At 37.9% G+C, this 11,817-nt stretch overlaps 1 protein-coding gene across 1 annotated transcript in view; it reads left to right on the forward strand.

Annotated features, from left to right (window-relative positions):
• Positions 1-11,817, forward strand: part of LOC107669657 (putative helicase mov-10-B.1) — a 17,126-nt gene that overhangs the window by 3,943 nt on the left and 1,366 nt on the right. Inside the window, exons 3-21 of the mRNA XM_016461984.1 lie at positions 888-1,093; positions 1,283-1,521; positions 1,749-1,998; positions 2,098-2,220; positions 2,367-2,529; positions 3,230-3,384; positions 4,421-4,594; positions 4,709-4,856; positions 5,004-5,171; positions 6,388-6,485; positions 6,589-6,686; positions 6,774-6,872; positions 6,947-7,049; positions 7,771-7,888; positions 9,769-9,957; positions 10,740-10,811; positions 10,903-11,028; positions 11,109-11,197; positions 11,327-11,445. Of these exons, the coding sequence (XP_016317470.1) occupies positions 888-1,093; positions 1,283-1,521; positions 1,749-1,998; positions 2,098-2,220; positions 2,367-2,529; positions 3,230-3,384; positions 4,421-4,594; positions 4,709-4,856; positions 5,004-5,171; positions 6,388-6,485; positions 6,589-6,686; positions 6,774-6,872; positions 6,947-7,049; positions 7,771-7,888; positions 9,769-9,957; positions 10,740-10,811; positions 10,903-11,028; positions 11,109-11,197; positions 11,327-11,445 (2,737 nt within the window). The remainder of the gene's footprint in view (positions 1-887; positions 1,094-1,282; positions 1,522-1,748; positions 1,999-2,097; positions 2,221-2,366; positions 2,530-3,229; positions 3,385-4,420; positions 4,595-4,708; positions 4,857-5,003; positions 5,172-6,387; positions 6,486-6,588; positions 6,687-6,773; positions 6,873-6,946; positions 7,050-7,770; positions 7,889-9,768; positions 9,958-10,739; positions 10,812-10,902; positions 11,029-11,108; positions 11,198-11,326; positions 11,446-11,817) is intronic.

Consider the following 11,817-nt stretch of genomic DNA (forward strand, 5'->3'; position numbering starts at 1 on the left):
TCCTTCATTCCGAAGGGCCCTTTGAAGTGGCCAGTTTGAGCACTTCGGTTTGGAACGACCCTTCAATATGGGGGCCATGATTATTTTCACTCCGAAGTGCCCTTCAGAGGGCGATATATCCCGTTTGGAATGCACCGATAGGCCCTGTCCCAAATGACACCAATCTATTTGACTATTTGACTGCACCAGTCACTGGCGCAGTCTATTTCAGTTGCTTCAAAATAGCAACGCGCCAACAATGCACCTGAACACACCTCGTTTGCAGACCAGCACTCAGGTGTATGATAGGGCCCTTGGTCTTTCAGGCCAGTTTTTGTTAGAATTGTAAAAATTACTCTTAAAAGCATTGGTAAGAATATATATATATATATATATATATATATATATATATACACTTCAACGTGTTTAATTTAGTTGCCAAACATTTCTAATTAAAAAATAAGTTTTCTATGTAATATTTATATTTTATTTGATTTCAGATTTATTTCAGTTTCACAAAGTCGTTTTCACCATGCTCTTTTGTCACTTAGTATTTTATTTTATTTATTTAATCTCTAAAAACACACAGATTACATTTAAATGCTGGACAATTTCCATTTGTGTACAACACAAACCTTGATGTCATCAATATAATTAATGCGTTAAAAAGAAGACTATTTTTGTGAGTGCGGATCATGATTTTATATACTAAGCTTTATTTCAGTTACCAAAATTGAGCAAAAATCTGAAATACTGGACCAACCAAAAAAATCAAGTAATGATCAGTTACATGTGGTGATTTTTGTTGCTTTGTCTTTAAGACTTGTATGTACTCTTCACATGTGAACTGAGAAACTGAGCTGCAGGTTTGTAATGGGGCATTTCATTTTCTAATGGGGCATTTCTAGGTCCGAGTGCTGCACGATCAGTGGTTTAGACCCCGTCGTCGCAAACAACAAAACCAAGCTACTCCCCCTCTGAGTAATGGTAGCTCACCGCCACCCCCTAGTGCCCAGGTTCCTGACCCACCGTCAGTGCCAGGGCCAGAAGATGGAGTCAGAGGAAGGAGAAAACTGTCAAAAGCCCTCCTGAAGAGAATAAACACTACAGAAAGGTGAGCTAGTCTGAATGATAGGTACAAGCCAAGCTCTGAAATTACACAGAATGTGAAATACAAAGAGTGTCACCTTCATACATTACAGTCTGCTGTCATTTACAATGTAGTATTGTTCTTTGAATTCCCATTTGATATTTTACAACATCTGAGTATGAGAAGCTCTGTTGCTGCTCTTTACCTTCCCAGGTCTGTGTTTATCTCTGATAAAAGTGGGGTGCGGGTGTCCTCAGAGCTGCAGATAGAGGATGGCATGATTCAGCTGTTTGTGGAGAAGGCAGAAATTTGTGAACTAAAGCTGTTTGTGGAGAACACGGGTCAGGATGCCGTTTATTTCACATACTACACTGCTCTTCACTGGCTGCAGTATTTCACTCTGGAAGACAGCAGAAGGGTCACGCGTAATAATCCACTCCGTCTGGAGCCATGTGAGTGCAACCAAACTGTACAGGAGAAACTGGTGTTGGTGTTGTTTCTAGGTTTCATTTGGTATCATGCTAGTCTCTGACATTATGATGTATTATAAATAGAAAATGTTTTTTGGAGCCACTGTGCAGTGGTTAGCATACATGCCCTTGACATGTTGGGCTGTGATGCTAAGGTAAGTGTCACAGGTTTGAACCCAACTTGTTGCTCTCTCTCTCATTTTTGAAAGGTGAGAAGTACGAGGTGACCTTAAGATTCAAAGCAGAACAGATAGGAGTCTATCCTGCCACTCTAGCATTTGAGTTCAAGGAAAATACCCAACCCGCCACCCGTCCTTTTCACATTGTTCGGTTCATTCAGGCAGAATACAGGTCCGAGCTTGCAGCTCTGCTGGGTCCAGAAGCACCATTCAGACCTAAGAGGCTTGAGACATATGAACCTGCGAGGTGCAACATAGAAGAGGGGGTTCCACCCGAGAGGTGACAGAAAAAACACTATTTTTAAGAATTAAATGTAAAAAAAATTATTCTCTGTGTTTATATTTGTACAGAAATCAAATGTTTTTCTCACATTTTCAGTTTTGCTCGAAACCTTTTGAAGTTTGTGGTGCCACTGGATAACTACACTCATCCTTCTTATATCTCTGACTTAGCCGAGGTCCTAAAAGGCAGCCGTTCTTTCCCGAAGCTCCAGGAACAGAAGTTAGTGATCTCTAGTTGTGCCTACTGCCTAATTGTGCTTTTAGATCTTAGACCTGTTACTGAATGGTCCAGGATCAGCTCTCTGCATGGACATGTATAGTGGAAGCTATTGTTACTGTTCCCCTTGTGTGTTTGGTGGTTTTTAGGTCACTGCTGGAGAGTGATCTGGGTTTTCATAACTATTTAGAGCGCTTTGATTTACTACTGTACCTGGAGGAAGATCAAATGCGTCTAGACATCAAGAGGTATAACAAAGATGATGTGTCCATGGTGAAAGACTGTGAGAACAAACGACTGCTGCTCTTAGAGGTGAGTGGCATTCTTTTATTGCCTATTATTAAAGCGTGTGATTGTGGCTGCATCCGAAAACTGAAAAATGCTGCCTTTGGAGGATGCATTTTAAGGTAGGAAGGCAACAAAGCAAATCTTATCCAATGTTAACTTCACTTCCTGTCTGCTGAGATGCCTACATCTGACTTTTGAAGGCAGCATAGATGTTGTTATCCCACAATCCTGTGTGTTCAATTCTGTGACAATTAAGCTAAAAAATAAAGATGTCGTCTGAAAGTTGCAGTTGGTGTTCATTTTGTGTTTAAATGTCCATTTTTGATTGTTCCACTTTTGATGTAATTTCTAGCAGAAAATTAGTATTGTAGTAATTAAACATTCGCTAAGTTATCACCAAAAATATCTATTTTATCTATACCGCTTTGCTGCCTCGGAAGTGTGAAATCAGTCTCACGAAGTACCTTTGTGTGCAAACACTGCCTGCAAAGTCATTGTCTAATAGGGATGACACATGCTTGGCTCTTAAAGGGACAGTGCACCCAATTATTTACTTTAATTTGTTAATCTTCAACTCCATTAAGGATAGTACATGTACTACAAAGACAAAACATTTCACCAGTGTTATTTATGGGTGAACTGTCCCCTTAAGTAATATGTGCTTTTTTATTTGTTGGAAAGTATAGTGTGTTGAGGTCATTTAATGTTATTTGTTATGTTAAAGCTCCCTGGTGTATCAGAGAACAGACCATCAGTCCTGAGAGGAGATCACCTGCTTCTCACCAAGAGTGAGGAGGTCCAACTCTCAACTGTGACCAAATACAAGGGCTACGTCCACAGAGTGGAACTGGATCAGGTCAAACTGGGCTTCTCTCGAAGGTATGAAGTATGAGGAATTCATGACAGGTGTCATTTGAGAATCAGAACATTGAAGGAGTATTAAATAAAACAGGGTTGATATTGTCGAGAATCAAAGTTTCAGATATAAAGAGCTTTATGTATTATAAAAGCATACTGTATCTTCCAGAACGCAAAACTACAGCTCAGTTTCTCAGTTCACATGTGAAGACTATTTACATATAAGTCTTAAGGAAAAAGCATCAAATATCAGCACATGTAATTGAGCATTACTTGATGACTAAGAAATATGTGTCTCTTAACACTCATGATTACCATTAATGCAATTGTAGCATTTGTTAAAAGGTTGCAGCTCAATCAAAGTATTTTAAGCTAGGGAGCACACTAAAAAAAATGCTGAAGAAGGGTAACTGAAAAGGGTCTGTTGTAGATTTCCTCTATGCACCTGACTTAAGTGAACTTTTGGGCGTCTCCAGTTGATGCTTACAAATTTTTCCTCTAGCCACGTCTCCAGTCCAAATCTTGCTGAGCTGGACAACGTTTCGTCCTTATGAACACTATCAAAGCATCACTCATTACATCATTTTTCTCTAATATGAATTGTGCAATTCAGCAACAGCATAGTTTCCACAAAAATATTAAGTGGAACTGTTTTCAACATTGATAGTAAGAGATGTTTTTTGAGCAGCAAATCAGTATATTAGATTGATTTCTGAAGGATCATGTGACACTGAAGACTGGAGTAATGGCTGCTGAAAATTCAGCTTTACCATCACAGGAATAAATTACATTTTAAAATATATTGAAATAGAAAACAGTCTTATATTGTAATAATATTTCACAAGATTACTGTTTTACTGTACTTGGTGAGCATGAGAGACTTCTTTTAAAAACACAAAGCAATCTTACAGACCCTAAAATTTGAAAGATAGTGTCAAACATCAAATGCTTCACATACTTAAGGTTTGCAAAAATTATGCCATGTTCTTATTTTGCATATTTATTGAAAGACCAGATTTAAACTTTTTGTATATGTATGTGTGTTTTATGTGTAAAGGCTGCTTGACGGTTTCATAGATAATATGAAATTTCGTGTGGAGTTCACAGTGAATCGTCTCCCGTTAAAACTGCAACACAGAGCAGTACACATGGCGGTCCAACACGAGCTCAGAGATGTGCTGTTCCCTGTGGGCTCAAGGAGCGTGACCCCTGAGTCTCCACCTGCACTGAGGTCAGTAAGACACATCTGTACTGAACTTAAGCAACAAAATCAAATTTTAGTAAAACATTATGGAATACTTCAGCTGGATGTGTATTTTTGTGTGTGTGGGGTGGGTGTCTACAGGCTCTTTGATCAAAAGCTGGACAAGAACCCTGAACAGAAAAATGCAGTATGTAACATTGTGGCTGGTACGTCCAAGCCGGCACCGTACTTGGTGTTTGGACCTCCTGGCACTGGTAAAACCGTCACGATAGTGGAGGCCATCAAACAGGTAAAGCTGGTTATCATACTCAAATAAATATACACCCAACAGACACACCTACATGCAAATCATCTCATTGTGTCTGTATGCAAAATGTAATAAGCAGAACAGCTATTGTAATTGATTTTTCTCTTTCTTTTCTCTTTCATCTCGCAGGTGGAGAAGAATATACCTGATGCCTATATCCTAGCTTGTGCTCCATCTAACAGTGCAGCTGATCAGCTGTGTGAAAAGTTGATCACTAGTGAACATGTTGATGCACGGAAGATATACAGAGTCTACGCTAGCTCACGCAATCCAAAAGATATCCTTAAAGTCCTAGAGGTTAGTGCTTGTCTGACTTTATTTATTAATTAAAGGTTTGATTAAATGAACTAAATAAAAAATACAAAGATTTGATGGAAAATATGAAATAACAATGGTACATTGTTTACATTTTTTGAAACAAAATTCCACATGGACTAAATATAAATATGTAAATAAAAATAAGTGAAAAATAAGTCAATTGTGTCACTCAGTTCTGGTTTACGTAGCCATAATTGGAAAAACAATTACATCGCAAAGTTAAATGTAAAAATGTTCATTTTGATTTTTTAATAATAATATGTACGTGTAACATTTTGAAATACTGTATGAAACATACTGTAGTCTTTGAACCGTTTGTTCAAAAGGCTAACATGAACGCATGATATTTTAATTTTTTAGGTTCATATTATTTTTTTAATAACAGCAATTTGTAGGCAGAATATGACATTCTTTTAACTCATTAAAATGTAATGTAAATACTAGGGGTGTGACGAGATCTCGTGGCACAAGATCTCCCGAGAACGTGACGATATCCTCTCGCAGACCTTTCAGATATATTTGCATTACACTGGCTCGTTCACAAGAGGTGTTATGTGAGATATTTTATGTTCACATCAGGCAAGTGGCCGCATGATAAGCGGGAAAATTTTGAATGAATTCATCAAAAGTAGGTCATTACACTTAAATCAAATCACGATATGGACTAGTATCTGTAAACATTAAGCCGCAAAAGTCGATTTAAATATGAATCCTGCATGTTCTGCCCGTCTCTGTTAATGAATGGCGCAGACGCGCGGTTTCATTTACTACACACACTGAAGCGCGCGTGACACTCGCGGTGATTTCAGCGTCTGCCGTCTCACTAAATGAGGACGTAAACACACGAACAACATTTCCAGAACTGCTCTAAGAGTCACTTCATGAGCATTTTAGCGTTTGATTTTAGTAAAACTAGCGTCATATCTCATACACAGAACTGTAAAGGTATTCACGGCAACCCGTCAAAATAAAAGTCCGGTTTGATTGGAAGACATTGTGCCTATAACTATTTTTCAGTAGAATGTACATAACCTACTACTACTACTACTACTAAGGAATAATCACACAAAACATTTCTTCCATGTTTTAATATTTCAATAGTAAATTGAGAGAGAGAGACGTTTTGAGAATTACTTTTGTGTGTTGTGTAGTTTTTATTTTTGTTGTTATTGTTTGATTGTCTTTTTGTCTTTAGAAAAACAGTAATGTGGAGGGAAACACAATTATTTTCCCATGTAAAGAGGATCTAATGTCCTACAAGATCCTAGTCAGCACTCTGGTCACCGCTGGCAGGTGAAGGGCTTCATCTTCTACAGATACAATGAACTCGCTCTCTCCCACATACACATCATAGCAGTCAAAAGATAAAGAGTGTACTGTATGTGTGTGTTGGTAGGCTGGTCAGTGGGGGTTTTCCTATAGGTCATTTTTCTCACATCTTTGTGGATGAGGCAGGACATGCTGTGGAGCCAGAGGCCATCATCAGTGTGGCAGGTGGAGTGCTTCACAGAATAACATGAAAACCGTCAGATCTTTAATTGAAGATCAATCTGTGATAGCATTTCATTCATGTGTGTTTAGGACTGCTGAATGCAGAGACTGGACAGCTTGTTTTGGCTGGAGATCCCAAGCAGCTGGGGCCAATCCTGAGATCTCCTTTTGCCATTAGATACGGACTTGGTGAGATGACTAATAACACACATACAGTACACACTCGATTCACTTTGTAATTTACATTGTAAATGTGTTTGTAGGTCTTTCCTTGCTGGAGAGGCTGATGACACAGAATGAACTTTACCAGAAAGGTACTACTGGATACGACAACCGTTATGTAACCAAGCTGCTGCGGAACTACAGGTAAAATCTGAATAATCTGCAAAACTACAAATTGACTAGTGGTCTGACCAGCTTGTTGACTAGTTGCTCTTTAAGAAGCCCTGAACAATAAGCTCTGAATAGGGTCCAACTGAGGGAAAAAAAATAGCTTGATGGAGTACAAAGTCCTCAAGGCTGAACAAAACTATTTTGAACTTGTCAGGGTAAAATTTCTGACACATGTAAAGAAAGTTTTCACGATGTATAGAGGATGATCAAAAATTCTTAGACCTTTGTGTGGAGGGAGTGCAGATGGTTATGAATGAGGAACAAATAGCAGCTAGAGCCATTTGTCTTTTTGATTTGTAGTTTTGACTTGTAGCCAGGAGCCAGTAAGAGTAGGAAAGATAGGGGCACAGGCCAGTATAAAGAAGTAAACAAATAACCTTGAACATAGATTTGACTCCTGGCCATGAATGAACATGGGAACCAGAGGAAGCTGGTGTGTCTATGGGTTTTTGCTGTGCAGAGGACAGGATGCCTTGTGAAAAGTTTGGGAATGGGCCAATCTGTGTAAAATAGATTGGGATAGGTCCAATCCGAATTAAGTGTTCAGAACACATGTGGGATTTCTACCACAAAACTGACACAAATGCTTCTTTCTTCCATGCTTTGTATGTAAATTTAAAATGAGTCTTAATCCATTTCAGCACCACTGATTCACATGTCTCTAATTCACACTTTTCTTTCTCTATCTCGCCAGGTCTCATCCATCCATTCTGAAGATTCCTAATGAGATGTTCTATGATGGGGAGTTGGTGGCATGTGCAGATGAGATGATCTCCCACCAGTACTGCAAGTGGGAGCACCTGCCAAAAAGTGTATGAGACATCCCAGACACACACCTGATATGTAAATGTAAACAGCAGTTCAGGAATGTCAAGACAATGCATTTTGGTTAGGCTAGGTCAGGGGTTTTCAACCTTTTAGGACATGTGCCCCCCCAAGTTTGTCTAATTTCACTCGCGCCCCCCCCAACATCCCTTCCTGGGGGGGCGCGCCCCACAGTTTGAAAACCCCTGGGTTAGGTTATGATGTTATACAGCTGCTATATGCACCCAGGATGACACATCATTGGGAATGTGCTGATATTGTTTAGTCTCTGGGTGTGTTCAATACCTAGTGATCTGACTCTCTCACTCATGTCTCATTGGCAGCTACTTTCTAATGCAGCATCTTCTTAAGTCACTCAAATGTTTAAGGCAGAAGACTTGGGGTTCAGGCTTGGGAACATGTCAAATTTAATCGAAATAATTTATAGAGTCTTTTGTGAAAGTTGTGTAATGAATCAGAGAAAATTTAAAGTTGCATTTTTGTAATCAGATTTGACATTAGCCACTGAAATCTGGTTGCTGGCGTACATGTTTTTTTATATAGTCGATTAGAGGATATGGTAATGTCCCAATACCCACATGTGCAGTGTAGCGCTTGAATATTTGTCTGTGTATTTGCATGACATATTTCATGTAATTGGCTCAAGTGTTCAAGTAGGCATGTAGACCGCAAGTGTGTGTAGAACTTTTGACTCTTCTTTTGACTGTTTTACTGAATTTAGTAACTGCGATGCTTCTAATTAAGTGGTAAAAAGCAGTTGCAAATGTTTTAAGAAAACACATACTCATCTCTAAAACAATAAAATGTTCACCACTTCACATTTTATTACCAAATTAAGCGACAGCTGAAAACTATACGAAAATAACCTTTGCTTTCTCTTTCTCTTTCCTTAATCCCCCCATCTAGCATGTACTAATCTGAACGATGCCTGAAACGTCGTATTAACAGCACTTCCTGTGTTTATTTGCCTCTTTATGATGAATCGCTTGTTGTATTCCTCAATTGAATATGTTGGGATACACATAGCAGGGTTTCTGCAGTCCTTAAAAAAAATCTTACATTTGGTTTGCTAAAATTTAAGACCGTAAAGAGTCTTAAACAGTATAACAAAAGTGTTAAGTATTTAAAGAAGTCTTAAATTTGGGTCGCTGCTATATGGATATGTGATTATTAAACATCAAAAGGCTATGATTCAATTAAATAAATGTGCACACTGCACATTTCAAAATAATGAATACGATTGCTTATGATGCACCATTGATAAACTGACAATGTTTACATTATGGTTTTTATATTATTTTGTAGATGGTTTTGTGTCTCTCATCTTTTTGAATGAGCAGCTGGAAGTAGTAAAGCATACATTACAAAATAAGAATGATTTATTTTGATACTGTTTTGTTTTCTGTACCTGAATGTATTAATTTTATTTGTGCAGGTCTTAAAAAAGGTCTCAAAGCCTTAAATCTGATTTTGAAAACCTGCTTATCTTCAAATACCGCTCCCATTCACTTTTTAACGTTGTCCACCTCCTCCTCAAGGGGTATCCGGTCACACATGCCCACACACACACAAATCATCAGTGTAAGGAATGTAAAGGCCAGAAACTGAGATAACTGCCTTTTTGAACTTGGTTGTATTTCATGATTACATTTGGTGCTTAGGAATGTGACATTTTTCATTAACCAGTCTCCACTTGTTCTTTGTAATGATGATGTTACTGTTTATATCTAGAAAGTTCAACACAAAGACCTCTTTTTGAATGTGTTGTTGTTTTGCACTGATAATTATAGTATGGTTGGTTTCCCTTTGAACATTTTGTACCTTCTGGAGATGTCACATTGTGCTCTGCTCTGTGCTGCATTTTCAGGAATTTCCTGTGATCTTTCATGGAGTGATTGGAAAGGATGAGAGAGAGTCAAACAGTCCCTCCTTTTTCAACACTTCTGAAATCGATATCATAATTGACTACATGAAGAAGCTCCTGACACAGGCAAAGAAGGGCATTGCAAAAATCTCCCCCAAAGAGATTGGCATTATCGCCCCCTACAGGAAACAGGTGAAAATACCTTTTTAAGGGCTCGGCCACAGCAAACGTGATGCATAATGTGCAAGCACAATGCAGTTAGTACCAAGTAAATCCTAAAGAAACTTTGTTTGCAGAGATACACCACCATTCAAAAATGTGGGGTTGGTAAGATTTGTTTGAAAGAAGTATCTTATACTACAGTAAAAACAACTTAAAATAACTGTTCATTTTCTATTTTAAAATAAAAATGTATATTCTAAAATGTAATGATGGCAAAGTTGAATTTTCAGCATCCATTACTCCAGTCTTCCTTCAGAAGTGATTCTAATATGCTGATTTGCTGCTTAAGACACAGTTGAAAACTGTTGTGCTGCTTAATATTTTTGTAAAGAACATGAGGCTTTTTTCAAGATTCTTTGATGAATAGAACGTTCAAATGTACGTATTTGAAATCTTTTGTTACATGACAAATGTCTTACTGTCTTTACTGTACTTTTGATAAATTTAATGGGTCCTTTCTGAATAAATGAAATGAAAATATCAATATCTTACAAAAAAAGTACTAATGCCAAACTTTTGAATGGTAGTTTAAATACATAAGTATACTTATGGACAGTCAGAAATATCTACACACATTTTCTACTGTTTGTTCTCCACACAACCGTTCACATAGACTGCTGGCTGTTATTCAAGCAAGCTAAACTTTGTTTTTACGCAGATCATCATCATTCTCTTTAAGGTGATTTTTTTTTCCTCATGATTGTTCACTCTGCCTTTATTTTTTATTGTACATATCTGTTTTATTTTTACAGGTGGAGAAAATCAGGAAGGCCATCAAGTTGCACAGAGAGCTTAAATCCTTTTTGGGTATTGAGGAGCTGAAGGTCAGCATGAGTATGAGCTCCACTCTGTTATCAGTTCTCATCCGTGTCAGGACACTTAAGCAAAAACATGACTGCTGTGTGTGTTGTGTAGGTTGGCTCTGTGGAGGAGTTTCAAGGCCAGGAGAGGAAAGTGATCATTGTGTCAACTGTTCGCAGCGACAAGAAACACATCATTTTGGATGAAACATTCAACATTGGGTTTCTGAAGAATGAGAAGGTAGTGTCTAACACATGACAATACACCACACAGAAGTCTACCAAACAAAGTTGTTTCACCTCTTGCTTTCTCTTCTCCAGAGATTCAATGTGGCAGTGACGAGAGCAAAATCCCTGCTCATTATGGTGGGAAACCCCATCATTCTACGAACAGACGCAACCTGGGGCAGGTATATAAACTTCCAACTAACACATGCATAATAACATACATAAAATACTCTTTATATGATTTCTGGAACATGCTGGGAGATGATGTTGCGAGCTGATTTTTTTTACCTTGTTGATCTATGTGTTTGTAGGTTTATTAATTACTGCATTGAGGAGGAAGGTTATACTGGATATGATATTTCCAACTTGGAGGAAACAGATGCAGTTGTTGAGCGTCTGCTAGCACTAAACATCCGTGAGGAGATCATAGGTAAGACATGGCTTTAATTAAAGTACAGTCACTCTAGACTTTGCACTTCATTTGCTTCCATTAATGCAGAACAGGAAATATAAGCTTAAGGTAGTCTATTGCTGAAGTTCAAATATAGTGAACTCTGATCTGCAAATTTGAATTAAAGACATATATTTGAATATTTAGAATGTATTGTATTAATAATTGATTTGTTTAATAAAAGTGGCCCAAGAGCGTGACAACACGCGTGACAACATATCCTGTTTTTCATGTTTGTTTGCTGTCTAAAGAAATTTTGTCTAACTAAAGCCTAGTTTGACCGCACATTCATAATTTATTGACAGGTTATACAGTATAAATTCAAAAAAGTTTGGGGTCAGTACATTTTTT

Source organism: Sinocyclocheilus anshuiensis, unplaced genomic scaffold (genome assembly GCF_001515605.1).
Source record: "Sinocyclocheilus anshuiensis isolate Anshui unplaced genomic scaffold, SAMN03320099.WGS_v1.1 scaffold80, whole genome shotgun sequence".
Lineage (NCBI taxonomy): Eukaryota > Metazoa > Chordata > Actinopteri > Cypriniformes > Cyprinidae > Sinocyclocheilus > Sinocyclocheilus anshuiensis.